The sequence below is a fragment of the Natrix helvetica genome (genome assembly GCF_964273705.1).
Source record: "Natrix helvetica genome assembly, chromosome: Z".
Taxonomy (NCBI): Eukaryota; Metazoa; Chordata; class Lepidosauria; order Squamata; family Natricidae; genus Natrix; species Natrix helvetica.
Genome location: NC_138554.1, coordinates 114,927,301 through 114,951,654, shown reverse-complemented (window position 1 = coordinate 114,951,654; position 24,354 = coordinate 114,927,301). Strand labels below are relative to the sequence as shown.

Below are 24,354 nucleotides of genomic sequence, written 5' to 3'. Positions count from 1 at the left end.
GGGAGGTTGTCCAGGGGGTTTATTTTCAGGGGTGGGCTTATATTTTTGCCCACGTGAAAAATGTGGCAAGCTTTAGTTTCGGGACAGGTCGTATTTTCAGGGAAACATGGTAAGAGGCACATACATTGATAATAATGAAACACTGGATCTACTAGTAAATCTGTGTTGAGTCCAGAAAATGTTTGTTCTTTACTTTAAATATAAATCCTGAGATTTAAAAGCCTGATTTTTATTGTTATAATTACAGATGGTATTAATTTAACTTAGGGAACTTGACATGCAGAGATTTTATGATACATAGATTTACTCCACAAAACGTAAGTTGAGTTGCATCTTTATCAATCACTCTTTTCCCTGAGGAAACTTAAAAAATGGCATTTGGATTCAACATAAAGTAGAGGTTTCTGACAAGTAATTATCATGAAATTATAGTTCTAGTATTTCTTTGGGAGAAACAGTGATAAAATGATATTAAAAATAAAAGAGCTGTTTTCAAGATATTAAAAGGAATTTAATATTTGCCTTTACATTTTTTATTTAAAAACACTACTGAGCTGGATTTAAGATTTAAAATGATTTATATAAACTCCTATTTTTTCATAAATTCAGGATCCAGTATTCATAAATTAAAATACTAACACAGGACTTTCAGTAAGACCCTCAATTTTCATAAATGGTAAAACAGATGCACATTTGATAATTATTTATTTTATAAACAACGATGAGCACCCACACAAATTTACCACAGTAATCAGATTCAATCCTCTTCCAAGAAAGAAATCCATATTAGTATGGATGTATCCATATAGTGTAATGTCACCAGAAAGTTCACTTGAACAATTCATCACTTATTGATAGGGTCAATGAGAAATGAGATTAATTTAGCAACCACAAATACGCTGAGGCTGTTTCCAAGTAGACGGTAACACTGTTTTATGGCAATGTTTTCAGGAAAATCTAAAACAAAAATTATTTTTTTAAAAAAGAGAGAAAACATTATTTTTTCAGCAATATGAAATCTCTTAATTCCAAAGGCAATTAATAGTTATTGCTATTATTTTGACACTGAATCCTATAAAGCCTTAATCATAAATAGACAGTTAACCTCAACAACTCATATTCTAAGGCCAGTGAGTACAGAACTGCAGTCCTCTTTGACTTGAGAGAAAGATCACTGAACTCAACATAAATTGCCTCTGAGTTAACATATGTCGTCTCAGCAGAAAACAGCAAAACCTTGGCTTGGAAACTAAGGAGAGCTAGCCTGCTTAGGGTTTTGATTGGAGACCACCAGGATTATATACTAGACTGAGAAACCAACCAACCAACCAACCAACCAACCAACCAACCAATCCAAATACTTTTACAGAAGAAAGCAAAGACAAACTCTTGTACTGATGCCAAGAAAACTGCACTGTTGTTTTTATATAGGCATTGAGCTTCAGTTGGAAATATCTTGAGCTTTTCAGATAGATACAGAACTGTACTGCAAACATTATATTTTTTGGCATTCTCTATACTTACAACATTATCAGAAATGTGGAAGAACCCTTCAACTGAAAGAAATGCCTGGGGTTTGGTGTTTTTTTAAACAAATAATTCCTGGTATTTAACTGTCAACGCAAATAGCATTCGAACCATGAAATATGGATTACTCCGACCAAGCATGATTATTTCATGATATTTAATCCACTAAACATTCAGCATTATTCTTTGGCATGGTAAAGTGCAGTTCTTTTAAGAACTTTGCTATTTTAGGGAACATCTTGTCTTTCTTGCCTTTTCACTACCATTAAGCAATGATTTTTTCCCCTCATTTAAAGTGTTTTTCCTCCTGGTTACATTCATGTCCACTGAACTGTGGAGAAATTGAATTCCAGCATGACCTCAGTACTAAATGGTATGCTCTACAAAATCTGTCACTTGGAAAAGAGAAAAATCTGTCTCAAGCCTGTATGTCAACATCTCTCTTCATTTCTATTCTGACCCAGCCATTATCCAATTTAATGCCTTCCTGATGTATCTGACCATTATCTGTATAATGCTCTGCTTGCATGCAACCATGCATATTTTAAGTGCACCAGGTTGAAGAAGGCTAAGCTAGCCTTTGGGGAAAAACATTAGCAGTAGAAGCATTTTCTGAATAATCTGATGTCATCTTTCTGAAAGCTAGCCACAGATGCATGGACATCGTAATTGAGTATAACGACGTTATTTCAGCAGCCTTAAGAGACTGATTTTATTAATGAAAATAAAACAATTAGAAGAGTGTATGACTGCCTCTTCTAGTGCTTCTTTCACATAGAAAAACAACAAAAACACAGAGAACATGTGCATTTTATAATGTACTACAAATGCAGAATCTAAAATATGTGGTCATATTATTACATATATTCAAAGTTAATAAGGACAAACAACTTAGAATAAGCTGAAGAAGTGTTTTGCCTACTGAAGAATTTATAGAATACCATATACAACATATTTGCCTATAAGCCAATAATTTTTATTCCAAAATATCCCCATACTTTCCATAGGGTTCATCTTTCCATAGAACAGAACTTGGATTTATTTTTAAAAAGTCACTAGTTTTAAATGATGACATAAAAGTTTGAAGTTTCTCACTTTTCTGTACACATTTCCAGTAGGTAGGAAATTGCAATGTCTAGAAATTGCCAATGATCGTCATATATTGCAACTTTCAAGCTAAAAATTGTGAGTAGCATGGAAAAAACAAACAATTCTGCTACTGCTACAAGAGAATGTGAGGTATGTGAAATACTAGTTTGTGAATGGAAGCAAAGGAAAATTATTCCCTGCTTGGTTGTAATTTTGCAGATGTGCTTATTTATAGTAACCCATTTTTCCTGGAATTCTGGTTGAAATTTCACAGGTAGGCTTATATGCAGATTAATTTATACATGAGTATACAGTGACGTACGGTGAGCTTTACGGCTGGTGAGGCTGGTGACGTCATCAGCGTGAGCCGTGGTCCCCTTCATGTTGACTCAGGAAGGAGGGGAATGGGACCACGTCAGCCTCCCTCCTGCGCACGTCCAATTCCCCACCTTCCTAAGTCAACATGAAGGGGACCGCGGAGCGCGCTCCGTGGTCCCCTTCATGTTGACTTAGGAAGGCGGGGAATGGGACGTGCGCAGGAGGGAGGCTGAGGCTAGAGGAGCCTCCTGCACACGTGGTCCCATTCCCCTTCTTCCTGACTCCTGAGTCAACATGAAGGGGACCACGGAGCGCTCCCATTCCCGACCACGTGTGCAGAAGGCTCCTCAGTGCCTTTTCCTTTTTCCCTTTTTTAAAAAAATTTTCATGATGAGAGCGGTGCGGCTCTGCCTCCCCAGCCTCCCCTGACCGCACGTCCCTGTGAGTATATATGGTAAGCATCTTCACTGAGCTTCTGGGGCGTACACATTTCTAAATATTACTTATAGTTGTTTTTAAGAAATACCAAGCACATACCAAATTCAGGGGGAAATCCATGCAGATTTGCTATTTCTCGTGGAGTAAAATACCGCAATTGAAGCATTGATAGATTCTTAAGCTTTTCATCTTCAGACAAATCATCAAAGGATTTAAATACGGATTCAAGCTGTAGAAAAAAGTTTGGCAAACTGTTCATGATGTATGACTAAAATATAATATTCTTATTTTCATCCACTATTTCATCATCCATCATCATGATTTGCAAGGCTCCATAATCCTAGCAGAGCTGACTGAAACACTCTGTCTAGGTCAGGAATATCTGAAGGACCTGATACTTTTGACAGATGGAAGCAGCTTAAAACCACGAACACTTCCCATAACATCAGGATGCATGCACACAAGAGACACAGCATGAGGAACTGGGACCTGGTAGTCCTTTGCCCATTTCATTTCTCTGTGGTGTCCTCTGACCTGGTTCCCTATGACTTTGGGATGTGACAAAAGCAAAGACAAATGACCTGAGAACCAACTGCCCAATAAAAAACAATTTTTGCATTTTTTTTTAAATATGGGAGAATAACGTTAATATGTAAGAGCAGTTTTCTTTATCAGTTCTGTTTTCATAGTTTTGATTTTGAAATATATTTTTCTTAAAAAAAGAAAACTAGCTTTGTAGATAGTATCATATTGAATCGGTCAAGGGTGGGTTCTGGCAGGAACTACTACTGGTTTGCTCCTGTGGGCGCTGCAAGTGCATGCGCAATGCAATAAAAATTGTTCTGCACATGAGCAGAAGCCAAAAACAAGATGGCTGCGCCATAAGTGCCCCTGTTTTGGGGGCGTGGCAGACCTAGGTCGCTGCTGGTTCCAGCGACTGAGGCCGCCAAACCATTACCGGTTCAGCTGAACTGGTCCAAACCGGTAGGAACCCACCACTGGAATCTGTACTATCAACTTTAAAAGATATAATTTATATTGATAATCATAGGAATAAAAACTTCCAGAAAAGTCCAGTGAGTGGTATAGAAAAAAAGTAGATAAAAATATAATATTTCAAAATCACTGCCCATGCACATCTGAAAAACTAAAAAAGACTTTGCAAATACATATTTCTTTGTATAGTCTATTTTTATTAATAGGTTTTCCTTCACACTCAAATTCAATACTAGTTTTACAGGTATTCCTCAGGTTACAATATCAGTTGGGACTGGTATTGCCATTTCTAAACAACAGATATAAGGCACAATATCACATGAGTACATTGCTAACTGACAGAAATTCCAGCAGGCCCAGCTGCCAACATTAAGCTAGGACTGTGTAGAGTGTTAAATGAGGATCTCATTTTTCTGCTCAAAGGGAGGATATTATGCTCGTGCTGCAATAAAGCTTTTTCAAGCTAAGTTGCTAGCACTGCTTCTTTAACGTGAATTAATATTCTGCTCCGACGTCACTTCAATGTTGCAATCAGAAGTGCACAGATCATGTGATCATGACAAACATGTGACAGCCAGAACCCTGAAGTCGAGTCATAAAAAAAAACCCTTGTTCAGTGCCATCAAAAATTTGAACAGCTGCTAAATGAGTGTTTATGTTCTGACGACTATCTACATATCTTTTTCAGAAATCTGAATAGTTTTAAAATATTTGAACCACCTATAATTATTCCATAGAATATTAATATATAATTAAATATATTAATAACAAATAACATAGCAAAGTTTGAGTCTTTGGTCATCAGGCAACCTGTATGGTTTTCTTGCTTGTAACGTTACTTCTATCTCTTTTTTTTTAATTAACTAAAGCCAAGACTCTGCACCATAAAATTAAACCATGAATATATAAAGGGTTCCACTGTACCTGAATATCCTCTGCCATCTGTAAGACGGAACCAGTTCCTTCTACATAGTGTCCATACCTTCAAATCAATCAAATCAATACATTACAATCCTCGTGAGATTTGCACCATTAATGAGTAAAGAGGTTGTGTTTGCAAATGGCTTATAAAAGGATCTAACTGAACACCAATTTAATAAAAGTAGTCCAGGGAATGCAAGTTCAACCAGTTTGGTCATAAATAAAATCAAATGCTCTATACATGTGGCTACTAGAGAGGGCTCAAGTCCTTTGTCAATATTTTTTCCTGCATCAACATGATTTAATATTGATCAACTGCAAATGAAATATGTGTGCATCATATGCATAGTGGATTCATTGTTTTCAACTGCATCCATACAAATTACTCAGCCTGTAAATCTGCCCACAGTTTTTTTTTTTCAATTATACATCCCATGGTTATACCTACTTTGAAAATAATGTGGAAGAAGTGATTTGAACCTTTCAGGACCACAAACGTATTGCACATTAAAACAGTCATGCTTTCTTTGAAGGAGTGACTCAAAGGTTATTGTGACTCTTCAAGAAGTGGTACATTTTGGTAAGCTGTCGAAGCATGAAAACAATGAAGACTGCTTTAATGAACAGCGGAATCATGATGTGCTCTTGCAAAGCCAAAACACTTCTTGCAAATCATTTTCCAGATATACACAACACTAGTGTATACAATGCTGGGCTCACTGATATTTGAGACAGAAGCATTAAAAATAATGGCACCCTTTTTCTGGAACCACTGTGGGTTTTTTGTATAAACACGTTTATGCAGCAGTTTCTTGCAGACTGTTATTTATTGTTAATTACAGGACAAGCAGAACCTGAGAAACAGTTATCAAGCAAACATGACTAAACATACCCTCACAAAAAACAAAAGCTGACATGGGAGAGAGAGAGAGATGAACTGTAGCTAGAGATAAACACTGATTCCAGTAAAGGAGACAAAGAAATCTGGGCAAGTTTAAATTACTGTTCTATACAGTAACAGGGTGAACAGAAAAGAGGAAAAAAGGAGTTGGACCTCTAAATAATAGAGGCTGCATCTCTCCACTGCACTGCACTTTCTGGGGGCAGAAACTGCAGGTAAGATGCACGATATTACAAGACTGACTTGTATACAGAAGTAATATTATTTCAAAAAACAAAAAGGAACCAAAGTCATCCTGTGTATTTGGCGTAGTAATGAAAAGTTGCTTGATGGTAATGAAGCACATCTCTTTTGCTCAATTGTTTATTAGTTGCAAACCCCTGCAAACCATTTCACAAAATTCATTGGTAAATCTCCAAGGCTGAACAGCCTTTAAACTACATGCAATAGTTCCACTAGAAGGTAGTTCCCTCCTGCTCTCTGTGGAGAAATGGATGCCAAAGAGAGCAGCAAGGAGTTGTCTTTCGGAGAGGGATTCCTCTACCACGATACTGTCTGGTCTTCTTCTGGGCATCTGGAGAATGTGAGTGGACAGAATCTAATTCTGGTTTCCCACCCTTTCCTGATTCAGTTCTCCACCCTTACTTCATTGTCCTGAAACACTACGTGAAATGAAACAACAGATATCTTTGCCAATAGCTACTAACAGGGATTTGCCTTTATGCGACATAGATGATTCTTTGGAAAGATCATCAAATATGTCAATCTCCTCTGAGAATTTTCTTCTTCTCGGCATGTCTTTTAAATGATTGGGATAAATGAATTTAGGAGAACTATGCTTTGGCTTATTGACTACGGTAAATTTTTAAAAAAGACGATGCAAAGATAAATTTTTATTATGAAAACTACACCAAATGAATTAACAGCTTAATTCAGAGCCGTGATGGCAAACCTATGGCATGCATGCCGGAAGTGGCACACAGAGCCATCTCTCTGGGTATGCGAGCCATCACCCGTTGCTCTTCCGGGTTCTGGAGTGCTGGCCAGCTGCTCTTCACGCATGTGGGAGCGCTGGAAACCAGCAGAGTAGCACACCAGGAAGATAATCTTCTGGTTTCCGGCATGCGCACTGGCTAGCTGGTTTTTGTGTGCGCTTGCAGGGCAGAAACCAGAAAAACAGGTGGCCAGTGCACATGCATGCGCTGGAAACAGGAAGATTATTTTCCCGGTGCGTGCATGCGCACCGAGTGGCTGCTCTTCCAGTTTCTGGCCTGCGCACACGTGCATGCGCAAGCACACTCCCATTTCAGCACTCGGTGCTGAAAAGGTTCACCAACAATGAGGATCTTACCCTTTTGTGAAACATGTAGATCTTCTGCAAGTGGGTCTGACAATATCTAAAAGGAGAGCATAACGTAGCAAGGACTTCAATGGTAAGAAGTACTGACTCAGTTCTTCTCTGTCATCTTGGAGAAAACTTTTGAGCATCTGTAAAGACAGATTGTTGTCCCGCTGCTGTTTTCTTTCCAATTCTGACTCTGTTTCAAGTTTATACAGAATCTGCCCCTTCTCTAGGCACTGCTTGTCATTAGCATCATGACAAGAACTGGGGTCTTTCATAAGTCCTTGAGAATCACCTTCTGTCACAGATGCAGCAACCTTACATGTCTTTGAACTTCCTGTTTCCTGGCTTGGGAAATCAGTCAAAATCTGTTTGAGGAAAAATATACAGCTAATTATAAAGTATTATATTCACAAACATTCAAAGGAAATTTCCAATTTTATTTTAGCAAAGATGACAACATATGCAGATCAGGTTCATGCACTGCACTAAACTATCATGTGATTTGTATGGTTTGGAGTTTACTGCATTTTATGCACCAAGCACTACACCGGCAAGTCAGGCTGCTTAGAGCAATGTGTGAACTTAGCAAACTGTACTTTATTCAAAAATACAAATGAAATGCACTTCAGTGTCATATATTAAATCAGTCACCATGTATAAGGTTATTGAATAAGATCCTTTTCTAAGATTATCAACTATAAAATATTTTCAAAATAATTAAATTTTATTTTATAAATCATCTGGTGCCACCCAGGTATATTAGCAAACACTTTTTTGGGCAAGCAGTATATGAAATCTAACAGTGAAGATGATCATCAGGTAAAGCAGGAGTGTCAAACTCTATTTCTTTAATGGCTGCATCAGAGTTGTGTTTGACCTCGGGGGCCGGGTGGGTGTGACCACCTCAACGTCATTCATGTCAGGGGCCTCTGTGATGGCCCAAATGCTCTGCCAGCAAAAACGGGTTCCCGACCTCCATTTTCAGCTGCCGCAGCCTCCTACAACCCTCTGCCAGTAAAAACACAGCTTGGGAGGGATGCATCCAAAGTTCTGTCCTCACTGACAGAAGCACGGGGGTTGGTCTTTCACTGTTTCCAGGGTGGCCCCATGGACCAGATCTAAGTACCCCGTGGGCTTGATCCAGCCCCTAGGCCTTGACTTTGTCACCCCTGAGGTAAAGGATGCCTAATCTGATATTGATTAATCACCTGAATTGGTAAATTGTTTAGAAATCTTAAATTGTCTTTGTTCCCTGACAACATGAATCAGCCATGACATTGTCTTAGTTTCTTATTAGTGTTTCAGGTATTTATTTCAAATGCTGTTTGTACACACATGATGTACAAATTTCATTCAAAATATTTACATATGGTATTACATATGATAGTGCAGACTTCTAGTATTTAGAGTCTAATAATAAAATCCAGTAATTATAGAGAAACTCTTTGTCCTCAAGTACCCATTTCTCAATGTACTGCATGGGTATTCTTCCAGCTTTCTTTCTTCCAAAATTGGATCACTTTGCACAATGTTTCAATATGCCCTAAACAACTAAGTTTGGTTGCTCCATTAGAGCAGTTTCAAGTTCTTTTCTGGAAAAAAAAATCCTTCCAAATGCCTTCTAACAGGAGATTCCTATAGAAAGAACAATCCATGTATTCATGTAAAATGAAATAGCAATTTAATACAACACAAATGAACAGGAAAAAAAACCATTGTGAACCTCAAACTAGCATGCTGTTCTCTTTAATCATTTCTTCTAGCAGAGACTTCTGGAAATTGCAGTTCCAACATAACTGAAAAGCACCGTGCTTGACTATAATCCTTTTTTTGATAGGTATCATATTAAAGCAGGCTGATATTATTCGCCTTCAATATGAAATGTTCTCTCATTTCTTTAAACAGTTTAGCACATTTCAACAATATATTTTAAAATTTCCATTCACAGATGACTGTAATTTTGAGATTACTGCAACCAGTAGCTTTTGTGATTAACAATGAAAAGGTAGTCTCACCTCCCCAGGTGCTAGAAAAGAAAAGGGTTCTGAATGGAGTCTTGCAATCAGGAAGTACCGCAATCTTGAGTTTGGAATCCCAATCTGTAAGTAAATAACAATCTCAATGGTTTTGATCAGGGGGGTCAAACTCCCGGTTTGCAGGGCTGATATGACATGAGCTGGCCATGCCCACCTCAGTTTTAGCAAAGGGAGGAAAGTCACAATACGTCACATGATCAAAGGCAGTATTCTTCCTGTTCGGACCAGTTTGCCTGAACTGGTAGTGGAAATCGTGGGCGGCTCTAAATGGAATCCCATTTAGGCCCCTTTTTAGCCAAAAGCTCATGCACGGAAGGCTGGGTGCACACGCTCACATTTGTGAACTGGTAGGGAAGGTAAGTGAATACCATCCCTTTACATGATGACAACATGACGGCGCAAGTTTGATACCCTTGATGTTCAGAACAATGGTTGAGTTCTGAAAATTTCAGGCCTTATAATAACATAACGGTGGAACTAGCATAATATTCCACTGTGGAAGTTCATCACACCAATCACTATGTTGACAGTTGTGAAATATATTTCAGATTAAATTTAAAACAAAAACAACACAGGCAATCCTGTGGCCTTGATGCCCTCTTTTCTGCTTGAAAATCCCTGGTTTATTTCTCCCTTTGACTGTTAGCAGTGAAGAAAAACACCATTCAGGAACAAGGTGACTGGAAGGGAAGAAGTAAAGACTTCCCTCTCTTTCCAGGGACTCCAAAGAAGGCTGCATTTTCAGCAATCACAACAGAGAAGCAGTAATTTGCATCACAATAAGTAAAAAAAAAGCAAAACTTTCCTGCTTTGCTTGGGAATATGTGGTGAATATGTGCCTGCATATGAAAGGACAGTTTCATGTTTATGCATGAAGTCCAAATCTCTTTACAAGACTGTTATTTTCAAGGTTTTTTGATTTTCCTTAACTCAATTATCCCTTTCTTTGCTCACCACAAATTGGATGGATTCTTTTCTCCTGGTCCATCCTGCCTCCCCTGCTCCTTTCTATTTATCTTTCTCTCACACACAAATCTCCCTCTCAAAATAGCAAAGTATTTTAGTCTGACATGCAAGTGCATTTCATTATATAAACACAACTGGATTCTGTTATCTTAATCTGTTGACAACAAACTGCCTCTCTAATTGAAATGGGGACAATATCAAATCCCTCCATCATTATATTTCCTGATTCCCAATATCCTCACCTCAAATATAACAATCAAGTATGTATAATTTGGTGGTGTTATATTTTATATTTCGATTTTTTATCAGTATAGTCAATGAGAAAAAATTCAGACATTTGCCTCTGTTGCTCTTTTAGAAATGTTTCTGTATCAACATCACTATGAGAAAGGAGGCAAAATTCAATTTTGATGGAATAATGAATAGTGAATCCAGGAACAAACTGGTAGGAATAATTTTGGTCTGAGAAACAGTATATAACGATCAGCATCTCTCAAAAGTAAGTGAATCTACAGGAAAAGTTTGAACTGAACTAATTTTAACAATACCATTACTCACACAAGTTGGAGACAACAGAAATTCTTGATATGTAAATCCACATTTTTTTAGTGTTCGTATAAGTTCATCCCTGGCAATATGAAAATAAAACAAAACCATGAATTCCACTGTTATGAATGAATATCCAAAGTTGTCTAAATATATTTTTACTATTGTCATAATGATTGGATTCAGATACTATAAATTAATGCCATTACAATAAGATAGTCATCTTAGTTCATAAAACAGGTATGAACTGCAATGACTGAGATCCTAATAGTACTAAATTAAAGAAAAACATGCAATGTGAATTCAGTTTAGTTATTTGGGCTGGGAAATGTTTCATGAAAATTAGTTGCCCATCGTATTTATCCTGAAATGAAGAAGTACATTTGATACTAAAGAAGCACCTTCTACAATATTTGTAGAAAATGAAAGCAATGGATGGAATCCCTGCAGTTTTTCCTCACTGCTAAGCAGAAGTTAACATTTCAGTTTAAACACAAGATCTCTTGCCTTCTTAAGTAACTAGTATTAAAATAAAAAACTAGGATGCTCTCAAATTTTCCAATAAAAATATTAATTCTAAAAATATAATAGATAAATATAGCCTTACTATCATTACATATCAATTAAAAACAGTTTAATCTTGCAACTTCAGTTATATGAATTAGGAATTTTTATTATTATTTTCAATACAATAAGGTATTATGAGCTAATCTCCATGTTCCAAGTATTGGCAATGTTACATTTTTTCCAGTCTGAAAATACCCATTGTATAATTTTATTAGTTCCTTACTCTTTTGCCAACAAAGCAAAAATTGGCATTAATGTTTAATTCCAATATACCTGGCAAAGGATGTTTCAAAACCTTTGACATTTTCTAAAAGTAAATATTTTGGCAGCCTTGTAAGCCTGAAAAACAATTTGTTTAAACTTTAGTTATAAGTATGAACAATTGGATCAAAATAAACATTAAGCTTAATTACTTTTCATCCTACCCTCAGATTGCATCTCATTATTTCAATTTTAAAAAAACAGAAATTATTGGCAACAGGCTAAATAAATCAATCAGAAATGTATTAACTTTTATCTCAGTTGGAGACAAGAATTACGTAAGGCCAAGTCTCAGAATTTAGCAGCTTAAGACTGAAACTGCTGTTTCACTGAGACATATGGCCAAGAAAGATTAAATGCATTTTTAAAAATTACAGATAACACAGTGCATTCAAGCTAGACTGTTCCAAGCATAGAAAAACAAAAAAAAGTTATTTTGTTACTTCCTTAATCATACATCTGAGTTTGTAAAAAAGGAACATATAATTAGTCAGCATGTGAAGTGTTTTAACATAGACATTTCATTTGTAGAATAAAAATATGACAATGTTAGATATTTTTTAAATAATAAAAAAACACTTTCAATGAAGTGATTTTCTTGAAAGCAGGGAAATATAGTCGGGATTAATCAAACACTCTGAGAGTTAGTTTAGAGTGGGCAAACATGACTGGATCTAAATCACCCATGAGTCTCTGGGAACTTGGATCAAACTAGATTCTCAGTGATGGCAAAATTTTTGGGGTCGGTGTGTCAAAAATTCAGAAAATGATTAACTTGACTCTGCTAGTGTGCCATGCACACGAAGAGAGGAGCGAGAGAGAAACAATTCATAACAAAGTCACTTTGACTAGTGAAATGGATGACACATTAAATAAACAAAGAAACAAACAAATGGATAAATGTAAATATTTTTCAATTTGTCTCTCAGGAAAAAAAACAACCTATCCAACCAGTTTTGGGTTGCACTAGCTCTAAAAACTTTGGAAAATGCTCTTCCATATTCTTGAAACCCCCAAAGTGGAAAAGCATGTCCTGTACTCATGTGCATTTTAGATGCTCTAATCTAGAGGACATGTGAGGGCAGAACCCTGTCACATAACTTCCAGAGAATTCAGAGATCATGTGAGAACATACTACATTCTTAAGTCTGGAGTCTCCAAAAATCACCCAAGAATCTCTGGAGTCCCCCAATCGCACAAGACCTTCTCCCACTTTTTAGAGACTGCCAAAGCCACATGAGAATGTGGGGTGGTCTCTGGATCTTCTGGAAATTGTGCTAGAGGGTCATGCTCTCACATAGCTTTTGGAGGCTCTGAAAAACATGCAAGAATGCTCTTTCATCATTTTCAGAGGCTCCTTAGGCTATACAAGAACAAGGTTGTCTCACACAACTTCCAGAGGGTCCAAAGATTGTGCAACAATACACCATATTCTAGTCTGGCTTCGAGGCATATCACAAATTACATGGCATGACACATGTATGTGTCATAGATTTTCCATCACTGGATAGAACCTAGGACAATCCAACATTATGTATATATCATGCTGGCTATCAAACATATTATATATGAGATGTTATCAAGATCTAACTACCAATATGCTATATTTGATAATTTACTGTAACAATATATTGAATATGTATAATAGAAATACAGTAGACTATGATAGAAACAACTCTTTCCAATCTGTATCAATTCTGCTCATAGATACTAAAAACCACCAGATAAATAGAATCAAATACTGTATTGGTAAATCAACTCAAATTAATATGCCATATGCTATTTTCAAAGAAGAAGAGAGGAAGAGACAAAGGCTGCACCTATACAGGCTCAGCACAAAACTGTAGTTCCTAAAACATGATTTTATGTGTTCATTTCTCATGTTCAATATTTTATCAGAAAATACTAATTTTATATTCTTTTTAACATGTTTCCTTAGGCAACTCTATAACTATGAACTATCTATGATCCATAAAATTGTACAAAACTACAACTCATGAAAAGTGAAATAGGCTTTAAAATCTAGACATAATGGCATCAGGAATCTTAACCAGTAATATTAAAGAACAGTTACCCTGAATACTTACTTTGGAAGAATATCTAAAATATAGAGAAAACTTTTGCTCCTAGGGTCAGAAATATCACCTTGTCGACCAATTCTGTAAGTAAGAAGTAAAGATGTGAAATTTAAAAAGCCAGTAAGTTTAACTTCTGTGCACAAAATGGAAAGAACTCATACTTCTGCCTCTAAAAATAGTATTTTCTTAACATCAACTATTTGAGCTGAATCAAAATTTGGATGTCCAATTGCATATGCTGAGCCATGCTGAGAGTCTTTAGCTCAAATTGTGATAATTGTTGAATAGAATTAGTTCAGTAGTGTGAGAGCGGAAACACTAATGCTCTTTCACAGATCAATACAAAAGACTTTAATGAGTGGAAATGAAGACCCATGCAGCATGGAACCTAGCACTTAGACTTATATAGTGCTTTACAGTCCTCTCTAAGTGGTTCAGCATATTGCCCCAACAATCTGGGTCCTCATTTTACCGACCTCTGAAGGATGAAAGGCTGTATCAACCTTGAGCCTAGTGAAATTTGAACTACCAAATTGCAGGCAGCTGGCAGTCAGCAGAAGTAACCTGAAGTACTGTACTCTAACCACTGCACCATCACAGCTCATATGAAATGAAGGATATCATGTTGTTCCATTAAATACAAATATGTTACATAAAAATAATTTTACTGTAAAATAGTCATTTCACTTTTGTCTTTTAGCTGGCAGATTTTTTTTTCATTAACCAGAACACCAATCTGTGAGTTTAACATAACTAGAATAAAAGAGCCAAGTTTAGAGTAGTGGTTAAGGTGCTACACTAGGAGAGGAGAGATCAAGAGACAGACACCGAAACTAGCTTTGGGTCAGTATTTGGCTTAGGACTCTGCCTCAGTGTACATTGAAAAAACATCCCAAAAGAAAATAATGGCAAATACCTTGTAAAGGGCTGACAAGGAGGACTCATCAAAATCATATCAAAAGATAAGCTGTTGAATTCTTTCAGTGTTATTCCCTAAAGAAATAAGAGGCTAATGAAACATTTCCCATTATATGCAGTATACTCTTAGGCTTGCAGAGGGAGAAGGAAATGGGACTATTTCAATGTCTTCTCTTCTTGCTGCTTATGATAAGCTGCAAGGCAAACTTTAAGAACTTATACTTGAGTCACCATCTTCCCCCTTGTTCCTTGGCCTTTTGTACTTACACAAAGTGCTTTAGGGACTTTTCTTGCTCATTGTTTTTATTTTATCTATTATGTTGCCTTTTCTTTTATTATATTTTAAGGTGTTATATTTTCAGTATATTGGTACAAAAACATGAGTGGTTGATTAATCATTCAAAAGAAGAGGCAAGGCAAAGAATGAGAAAGAAACATATATGAGCCTGAACTGTGTTTCAATAAATAGGCTTGTTCCTGAATCACTGTAATTGCCAAAATGCATTGACGTGGCCCTTTTCAATAAATTCTTATCTGTAATTTCTGAATGTCTTAACAGCTTGCCTAAATGAATCATTCCCACCTGTGGAACCTTTTAGGGGTGTTGCATTATCAATTCCTACAATATGTTTTGGGGTGCTTAATCAGGCTTCCTGGAGTGAGCCCAAACTGGCTAGGGTCCTGTGATGTGCTAGGCCAGTGATGGTGAACCTTTTTTGGCTTGCGTGCCACAAGTGGGGGGAGCGCAGGGGGGTTGAGTGCGGGCGTGCCGCACCCATAATGTAACGCGCGACCACCCCAGTGAGCATGCGTGCAAAACGCGCGACCCCCCCATTTTTACATTTTTTTTTGCCCTCCCCAGGCTCCAGGGGCTTTATAGGAGCCTGAGGAGGGCGAAAAGAGCCTCCCCCGACCGCCCGAAGGCCCTCCGGAGGCTACAGGGACTGTCCAGAGGCTTCCCTGAAGCCTTTGGAACGCTTAAAACGACCCTCAGAGCAAACCGGAGGGTCGTTTTAAGCGCTCCGAAGGCATCAGGGAAGCCTCGGACGGTCCCTGAAGCCTTCGGAGCGCTTAAAACCACCCTCCGAGCAACCCGGAAGTCCGGTTTGCTCGGAGGGTGGTTTTAAGCGTTCCGAAGGCTTCAGGGACGGTCCCTGAAGCCTCCGGGGGGGCGGGGGGGCTCTTTTTGCCCTCCCCAGGCTCCTATAATGCCTCTGGAGCCTGGGGAAGGCGAAAAATAGCTTTTAAAAAGGTGAACTCAGCTGGCCAGCGCGCGCATGCACGCTGGCCAGCTGACAGGGCAGCGCCTCGCGTGCCCTGACAAATGGCTCCACGTGCCACTTGTGCCACGCGTGCCATAGGTTCGCCATCACGGTGCTAGGCTATAATTCATAATTAGTTTTGTTCAGTACATTGAGCCAAACTTGGAGGTTCTCCTAAATAATAACTGAATTTGTCCTCATGAACAAAACAAAGGATAGAATACTTATTTTTAGTTATAAATCTTTAAACTGCAGACATTCTCAAATGTCGTCGTTTCAAAATTTCAAAATCCAGAGCAAACTTGTTGCCTTGATCAGGTTTAAAGAAAAACTGTGACCCTCCCACCCCTACTAAATTGTTCCTGGTGCCCAGGAGGTTGCAACCCAGAGTGCGAGAACCTGTGTTAAGCCATCAACAAGCAAATCACATTTTAGCAGAGTTTGCTCTGTAAAACTAGCCATTTGCTTTAATTGGGTGAATCTTCTTCACCCTCTTTTACAAAGCAAGAGAAATAAAATACAAAATTTGTGTGTGGGGGGAGCAAATTAGTTTCTTATTTAGTATGGTACCAGACAATAGTGCTTCTCCAACATGTAAACAGATAAATGTATAAGGATTTCAAACAATTATTTCACTTACCTCAATCGTTTTTGGCCACAGTGGTGTGGTAGAAAAATTGTGTGCATAAACTTCATTGGCCACCGTATTCACATCAACCGCTGCCACTACTTCTGCAGGTATTCCACTTGCTAAAATTCCGGGGAAGGACAAACAGAATAAGAGGCATCAGTTGTCGAACAGTGATTTAAACAAACAAACATGTTTGTTTCTCTAAGTGTAACTGTGTAATTTATATCTCAGTAAAGCTATTCTAGAAAAGGAAACAGTCATACCTTATTTATTTTGCAACTACTGAAAACCTTAACCAATGTCTTTTCATTCTCTTCAATCAACTGCCCAACTTGAGCTTCAAGGTTTTCAAGGTCATGGAAACAATTGCAGATTGAAGCCCTTATTCTTTTGAAGCCAGTGGTTCTCCATGGAATTTGTTTCTGTTTACCAATTGGTTCCAAAGAGTCCGTGAGGTTGGAATGGGAGATCATTGTTCTGACTGACTGCTTCTGCTTCCCTCCAAACTCCTCATCCTGTTTTAATTCAAGAATGCTTCTTTGGGCATTTGTGTTTTAGCCTTAATGAAGTATAATGGGCAGAAGGCAAAGAGAAAAACACATTCATATTTCTCCTTTTCAATACAACCACTTTAGAACATAAAATGATAATGTCTTTCCCTTAGAGTCAGGCCAAAACTATTATCCCCTTTTTGCCTGTTCAGTTATGTCTGATTCTTGGAGGCTATTTGGGTATGTCCTTTGATAATTCTAGGTAATCATTTTCAGAAGTAATTTGCCATTCCTCCTTCCTAAGACTGAGAGGAAGTGACAGACTTATGGTCACCCAGGTTTCCTGCCAGCTCCAACATCTTAGCTAGCCATATGTAGTATATTCCCTATGTGCACCAATTGTAGGAACTGGTCAGAAGGAAGGTCAAGCCAAGGGCTACTGATCAAGTGACAAAAGGATGATTTTTCAAGAGGAGGGATCATTTTTATATCTTGGGTCATCTGACTGGGGATGGATAAGTTCTCATCATGGTTCTTGTCACAGTTCAGAGGATTATAGTCTCCCTGACAGCAGCCCAGGAACTGAATGTCAGACAAGAATATCACCCTAACCAGAGGTGGGTTGCCAATTTATTAACTACTGGTTCGGATGCACATGCACAGAAGTGTCCGGGTGGGTAGTTGGAGCCTCCTGCCGCCGCTACTACCAGTTCAGCTGATCTGGGCCGAACTGGCAGCAACCCAGTTGACTCTACCCTTTGAATCTGAGTCCACAGGAGGTGTACTGGTCTAGAGGAAACTTCAGATTTACCTCCAGTCTTGGACCCAAAGGAAGTTAAATGTGACTATTCTTCAGCCCTGCAGTCTCTTGCAGGGGGAAACTTTGGGTTGTTTGGGGAATTAAACATCTGCTTTAGCTTTTCAATGTTAGTCATTTGTGGTTCTAATAGCAATAAGACATCTATTCCCAAGCAGAGTGTGACCTAGTATCAGATGCAAGTTGCAGGGTGAGAATCAGAATTGATGCAAGGTATGGTATAGATGAAGGCCTACCAGCCCTTCAGCATGGTGGAAGATATTGTATTTCAGTCTATCTTCTGCCTGGTGGTGTTACCTGCATCATCTCCAGCAGTTACCATCAAGAGAGGGCGGAAGCATAGTAAACAGCACCCCCAAAGTAAACATCAAGGCTCCTTTAGATATGTGATCCAGTGTATATATACATATGTTTAATGCTTCCTCCAAAGCAGGATCAGACCCAGGTGCCCAAATAAACTTAATATTTTTTATTTGGAAATAAGTAATGGTTATTTGGCCTGTGCTTATAGAGTCATCATATCTATTCATAATTAAGCTTAAAAAGTAGAGGAAAAACATTAAACATATGAAGTTATGCAGATTCATGAAATTTTGTATAGTTTCTCCATGCTGTATATACTTTACCAGAAATAAAACAGTTTTAAAATAAGTACATTTTACTTTGTAGACAGATGACAGTAATCATACTTCCTATTTGTATTAAGGTAAAATTCCTTTTGTACCAAGATTGACTTTAGGTGATTTTACCAACATATCCATGAAGTTTTTGAGGCAACATTATATACAAGATTTGGCACCTTTTCCAGGATATCTTTGTAGCTTCCTAGTCTAATTCCCAGCTTTGAGTTCTCCTGGTGGCCTCCCACCAGGAGAACTAGTAAGGTCTAACCTTGTTTAAAATTTGAGGTTATCCGAATTCAACTAGATATTCTTTGACTGTAGAGTGCTTTGTTTAAGGGATAACCAATGTCAGTGTGCCAACCAGTTAACACTAGTGTGGGTAACAAAACAGCTTCAGCTGATCAAACAAATTAAGCCTACAACACAGCATGATTGAAGCATCATGCTCAGTCATTTGGTTAACTATGTTTTATTAAATAAGTCATAATTTTCTGGATTCATACCATATAAATTATACAACAATGACTAAATTTACTCAACAAAACACATTATGACTTACTTTGAATTCATATAGTACACTAAAATGCATGCACTAGAATATTCTTGTTGGTATAGACTAAATTCCTATAGACTACTATACCTACAAAATATCTAGAGTACATCAAGTTGACTATTCTTGACTAAATGATAATGCACAGTCTTTCTTTAGTTTATTGGTCTATCCAGATAGTTAAATGTAATATGCCATGAATTTGCCAATAGTGCCTCAATATGTATATGTGGGATATGTTATGGCCATTTTTTGGTATATGTATTTGAAGGTTAAGAGAAAAAACAACGATTAACAGATCAGTTAACAGCACTATGAAACCAGAGTAGAGAGAAGGATGGATGGAGAAGATGAGAGTGTGATATAAAAAAAGTTGATCTACAGATTTTATAATCAGGTTAATTATTTTATGACATAATTCTCTGGTTTTGCAACTTATAACCTTTTGATAAATTGAGCTAAAGTCCAATGTGTGTGGATGTACAGTGTGTGTGTGTGTGTGTGTGTGTGTGTGTTTGTGTGTGTGTGTAAGAGAAGCTAATGTATATTAAAGGTATAGATCTGCTCAGATTCAATTAATCTGTTATTGTAATAATACATCTGCATATTTCTTTAATACAGCTTGCATTCTATTAAATATAAGGAAAATGGTTTAAATTAAAAACTTTCTTATCAACCCATACTTTTTAACAGACTTTTTTGCACACTAAAAGTATAAATATTTGAGTTCTTTTTTGTTTTTTGTATAAATATACAACCACACCAAGCACAAAAGATCCAGATGGACATTTGATGATTACAGAGATTACATAATTTCTCAACATGCAAACAAATTAATTCACCTAGTTTAATCTATATCAAAATAAATATAAAGAGAATTCCAGTTCACTTTTGGTGTATTAAATATTGCAATAATCACTTAAGTTGTAACAAATAGGAATACATTATCAACACTTAATAGCAAAAGGGCATTCAGATCTTGTATTAATGCATCTTTTTAAAATAGGTGAAAAATTTAAAAGAATTGCAGGCATGACAGTTCAGAGAGCTACCAGACTTGGGAAGTCTGTGCTAGAGAATAAGAACTGAGATCCAGATAGATAGATCTGCTATCATGCTTTGCATGAAGAACCATTTAAGTTTCCCCAAGTGATGTTCTGTAACAGGACAAGAAGCAGATGGTTACCTCTCTCAGAAACTCAATGGCTGCTCCCAGCTGCCAAAATAGAAAATAGACTAGACCAGTGGTCGGCAAGCCGCAGCTCGCAAGCCACATGTGGCTCTTTACACCCTTTAATGTGGCTCTTCTGTGTGCCGGGCGCCTGCTCCCCTCCCTCCTCTCGGGCGGCCGCCCCAAAAGTCAGGACTCTGCAGCTAGCCTCTGCAATTGCGCCTATGTTTTCCACGGCGTGGAGCAGCGGCGAGCAATGATTCCGGAGGCCATCAGTGGGGGGGGGGCAGGGTCCCCCCTCGCGTTCCTCATCTTCCCGGATGGCCCCCGGAATCATCGCTCGCCGCGCAGAATCTCGCCGCTGCTCTACGCCGTGGAAAACAGGCGCGCGCGCACAGCTCAGAAAATTACAGCCTCTGAGACTTCGTAACGGCGGGAACTTGTTGTCACTCGCCCGGGCTTTTGCAGAAGCTTCCCTCCGAAGTGTTCCGAGGGAGGAAGGGCCAGTTGGGAAAGGGGCTTTGCTCCTGCTCCAGGCTGTAAGCTTCCCTCCGAAGTCTTGGGATGTTCTGAGGAGCCCCCCAAGGCAAAACGCCGCTGCCAGGTAGTTAAAAGTACTTCTCTGATTCTGTCAGACTCTGTCAGTCTCTCTCTGATTCCCTCTCTCACTCCCTCTCTCTGTTCCTCTCTCTGTCTGTCTGTCTGTCTCACTCACTCACACACATACACACACACTGTGGTCACCTTGTTGAGTGTTCCAATCACATTTGAAACACAACTGGCCTGCATTTATGGTATTTTGAAGCATTCTGCAGTCATAGGACCAATTTTGACTGCAGAATGCTGCAAAATACCATAAATGCAGGCCAGTTGTTGAGTGTTTCAAATGTGATTGGAATACTCAACAAGGTGACCACAGTGTGTGTGTGTGTGAGTGAGTGAGACAGACAGACAGAGAGAGGAACAGAGAGAAGGAGTGAGGGAGGGAATCAGAGAGAGACTGACACACACACACACACACACACACAGAGACAGAGAGGGGGAGGGAGGGAGAGAAAGATAGACAGACAGAGAGAGAGACACACACAGAGTGAGTGATTAAGTGAATGAGTGAGAGACAGACACACCCACATACACAGAGTGACAGAGAGAGAGGAAGGGAGGGGAGGGAGACAGAGGGAGAGACAGAGACAGACACACACACACACACACAGAGTGAGTGAGAGACAGACAGACAGACACACACACAGAGTGACAGAGATGGGGGAAGGAGGAGAGAGAGACAGAGATACAGAGAGAGAGAGACAGACAGATAGACACCCAGAGAAAATGACAGAGGGAGACAGAGAGGGAGGGAGGGAGGGAGAGACAAAGAGCCAGAGAGAGAGAGAGAAAGAAAAAGAAAAAAAGAAAGAAAGTGGGAGAGAGAGAGATGAAATTAAAAACAACAACATACAAACCTGACTTACTCAAACTATCCAAGGAAATGCAAGGCCAATGTTCACATTAGTGGTTGTGACTTTGTCAGTCATTGTCAGGATGTAATTTTCTCTACACTGTAAGGCAAATTTTATGGAATTTAACGTTATCGATAAATAATATCGTTCTAAAGTTTTTGCTTTATTAGTTGTGTTATTTGTATCCTCCCGAGCTATGTGGATACTTGCATGCAGAATATTCTCAATAAAAACTTATTGAAACTAAAAACAGTGTACCATCCTATGTATTTTCGGTTTTAAAAATGTGGCTCTCAAAATAAATTTCAATCGTGGTTTTGGCGAGATTTGGCTCAGTTGAAAAAAAAGGTTGCCCACCACTGGATTAGACCAACTTAGTGACTACTTGAAAGGCAATTTCTTGCATTCCTAAAATGAGCCCAGAAAACAAAACATGAAAATGTTTTCAAAAAATTAAAGTTCCTGAGAGTTTTGCAGACTAAATTCTCAGGAAAGAGAGCCTGCCAACCCACTTGGCTGTAGGTTTTCCTCCCACTCTAAAGCTGCCACCCAAACAGAAGTCACACATTGAAACAAAGCTGTGAAAGTAACTGTCCTTACACAGGACAGGAATTCCTAATTGCTGCTCTTGTTATTTCCATAGGATAAGGAAGGAAACTTTTTTTCCCCTTCTATGCCCATGATGGCGAACCTATGGCACGCTTGCCTGAAGTGGCATGTGGAGTCATATCGCCTAGCATGTGCGGTGTCAGAAGTGCATTTTCCAGCATGCACATGCCTCCTGGGCAGCTCCTCTTCCGGATAGCATCCCAGACGAGCACATATGGGTCCCCTTTTCAGAACTCAGTGCCAAAAAGTTTCATCATCACTGTTCTATGCTGTCTCAACAATTCCTGGTAGATGCCTCATTGCCTCCCACCATGATAATCTCTGGCCTACCTTCATTCTTGTTGCTCCCTCCACCCTCACTGCAAACATAGGTCCTTCATCATTCCTCATAAGGGGGATTCCTGCCCTTATTCCCAAGCTTCCTAAAAAGCACTTGGTTCCAGGTCTGGTGAGGATGGCAGCAGACTGTTCAAGAGATAATTGGAATACTGCATTCAGTTTTGGTCGCCACAATGTAGAAAAGATGTGGAGACTCTAGAAAGAGTGCAGAGAAGAGCAACGAAGATGATTAGGGGACTTGAGACTAAAACATATGAAGAACGGTTGCAGGAACTGGGTATGTCTAGTTTAATAGAAAGAAGGACTAGGGGAGACATGATAGCAGTGTTCCAATATCTCAGGGGTTGCCACAAAGAAGAAGGAGTCAAACTATTTTCCAAGGCACCTAAGGGTAGAACAAGAAGCAATGGGTGGAAACTAATCAAGGAGAGAAGCAACTTAGAACTGAAGAGAAATGTCCTGACAATTAATCAGTGAAACAGCTTGCCTTCAGAGGTTGTGAATGCCCCAACACTGGAAGTCTTTAAGAAGATGTTGGATAGCCATTTGTCTGAAACAGTATAGGGTTTCTTGCCTAGGCAGGGGGTTGGACTAGAAGACCTCCAAGATCCCTTCCAACTCTGCTATTGTATTGCAGTGTATAAAACAGGGATCCTACCTAAAAGTGATGGCAATTGTTGATTTATTCCCTCCAATTATTTGGCATACTATTTGCATTCCGTAAGATCATTCTTCGCATTCTTTTTTGAAGCCTAAAAGAAAAATGTAGCTGTCAAGTGACACTCTCTAGCAGTCAAAACAAGGGCTGGCCAGGGAGACCCAGAATATTTTTTTCTTAGTCTCAGCACTTTTAAAAGGAATTCCCCAGAGAGCATGCTGTAGCCAGATGAGAGGAGTGGCCACTTTGGAGTCCTTCAGGACCTGAGCTGCCTGAAGCTGTTCCTCCACGTGAATCAGAGGGCAAAGCCCTCTAACTTCTATCAAGAAAACTGCAGGCACCTGTCCCAGGCAGTTGCCAGAAACCACACTTGATTTGAAGAGACAGGAACTCAAAAAGTCAGAAATTTGCAGACAAAGCAACAGCTGGAATTACCTTTTCGGAGAATAAAACCGATTGGTCGTGAAGGGCTAATCATTTAAACGTCCATGACCCTCTGCATTAAGCATAAGATTCATTTTCTGCAATGCACTGGTTCCTATAGTTTAGATTGCAACTGCAGGAGTCCTTGCCATCAGGAAGCCAAGCCATGAAAAGCATGCCTAGGAGGCGGGACCCGAATACCTGTGCAGATCGGACGATAAACCTACCCTTCAACGCATAGTGCATCCCTCCGACCCCGCTGTATAACTCCAACACTCGCAGCCGCGGCTCCATGATCCTCACTTTCAGCAGAAGCAACTCCGAACTGCATCCGGTCGGCCGCGCGGGGTAAACTACCTTTTGTTCCGCTGCTTTTTCGTTCCTATTCGGTCTCTCCGAGAGAGCTTCATCTCACT

The 24,354-nt window shown here is 38.9% G+C and overlaps 1 protein-coding gene across 5 annotated transcripts; it reads right to left on the bottom strand.

Annotated features, from left to right (window-relative positions):
- Positions 1-510: 510 nt before the first annotated feature.
- TRDMT1 (tRNA aspartic acid methyltransferase 1) lies at positions 511-24,259 on the bottom strand. Of its 5 annotated transcripts, XM_081932325.1 has the most exons (12): positions 24,166-24,237; positions 17,064-17,359; positions 16,810-16,919; positions 14,906-14,982; positions 13,999-14,070; positions 11,924-11,989; positions 11,096-11,165; positions 9,551-9,634; positions 7,542-7,900; positions 5,293-5,350; positions 3,472-3,601; positions 511-957 (listed from the first exon to the last, which is right to left on the bottom strand). In XM_081932325.1, the coding sequence occupies exons 4-12, from the start codon at positions 14,941-14,943 to the stop codon at positions 845-847; spliced, it is 990 nt and encodes a 329-aa protein (XP_081788451.1). In that variant the 5' UTR covers positions 14,944-14,982; positions 16,810-16,919; positions 17,064-17,359; positions 24,166-24,237; the 3' UTR covers positions 511-844. The 5 variants fall into 5 exon arrangements, with proteins under 5 accessions (XP_081788451.1, XP_081788450.1, XP_081788448.1 ...); XM_081932324.1 differs by lacking the exon at positions 17,064-17,359 and having other exon boundaries at positions 24,140-24,259; XM_081932322.1 differs by lacking the exon at positions 17,064-17,359 and having other exon boundaries at positions 24,166-24,258.
- Positions 24,260-24,354: the final 95 nt, after the last annotated feature.

Bases quoted from the DNA above. Each gene is read 5' to 3' on its own strand.
- TRDMT1 (XM_081932322.1), bottom strand. From the start codon at position 24,232: ATGGAGCCGCGGCTGCGAGTGTTGGAGTTATACAGCGGGGTCGGAGGG. The intron at 14,983-16,809 runs GTAAGTGAAATA...TTATTTCTTTAG, and splicing joins TGTGGCCAAAAACGATTGAG to GGAATAACACTGAAAGAATT. The intron at 11,990-13,998 runs GTAAGTATTCAG...ATTGTTTTTCAG, and splicing joins ATTTTAGATATTCTTCCAAA to GCTTACAAGGCTGCCAAAAT.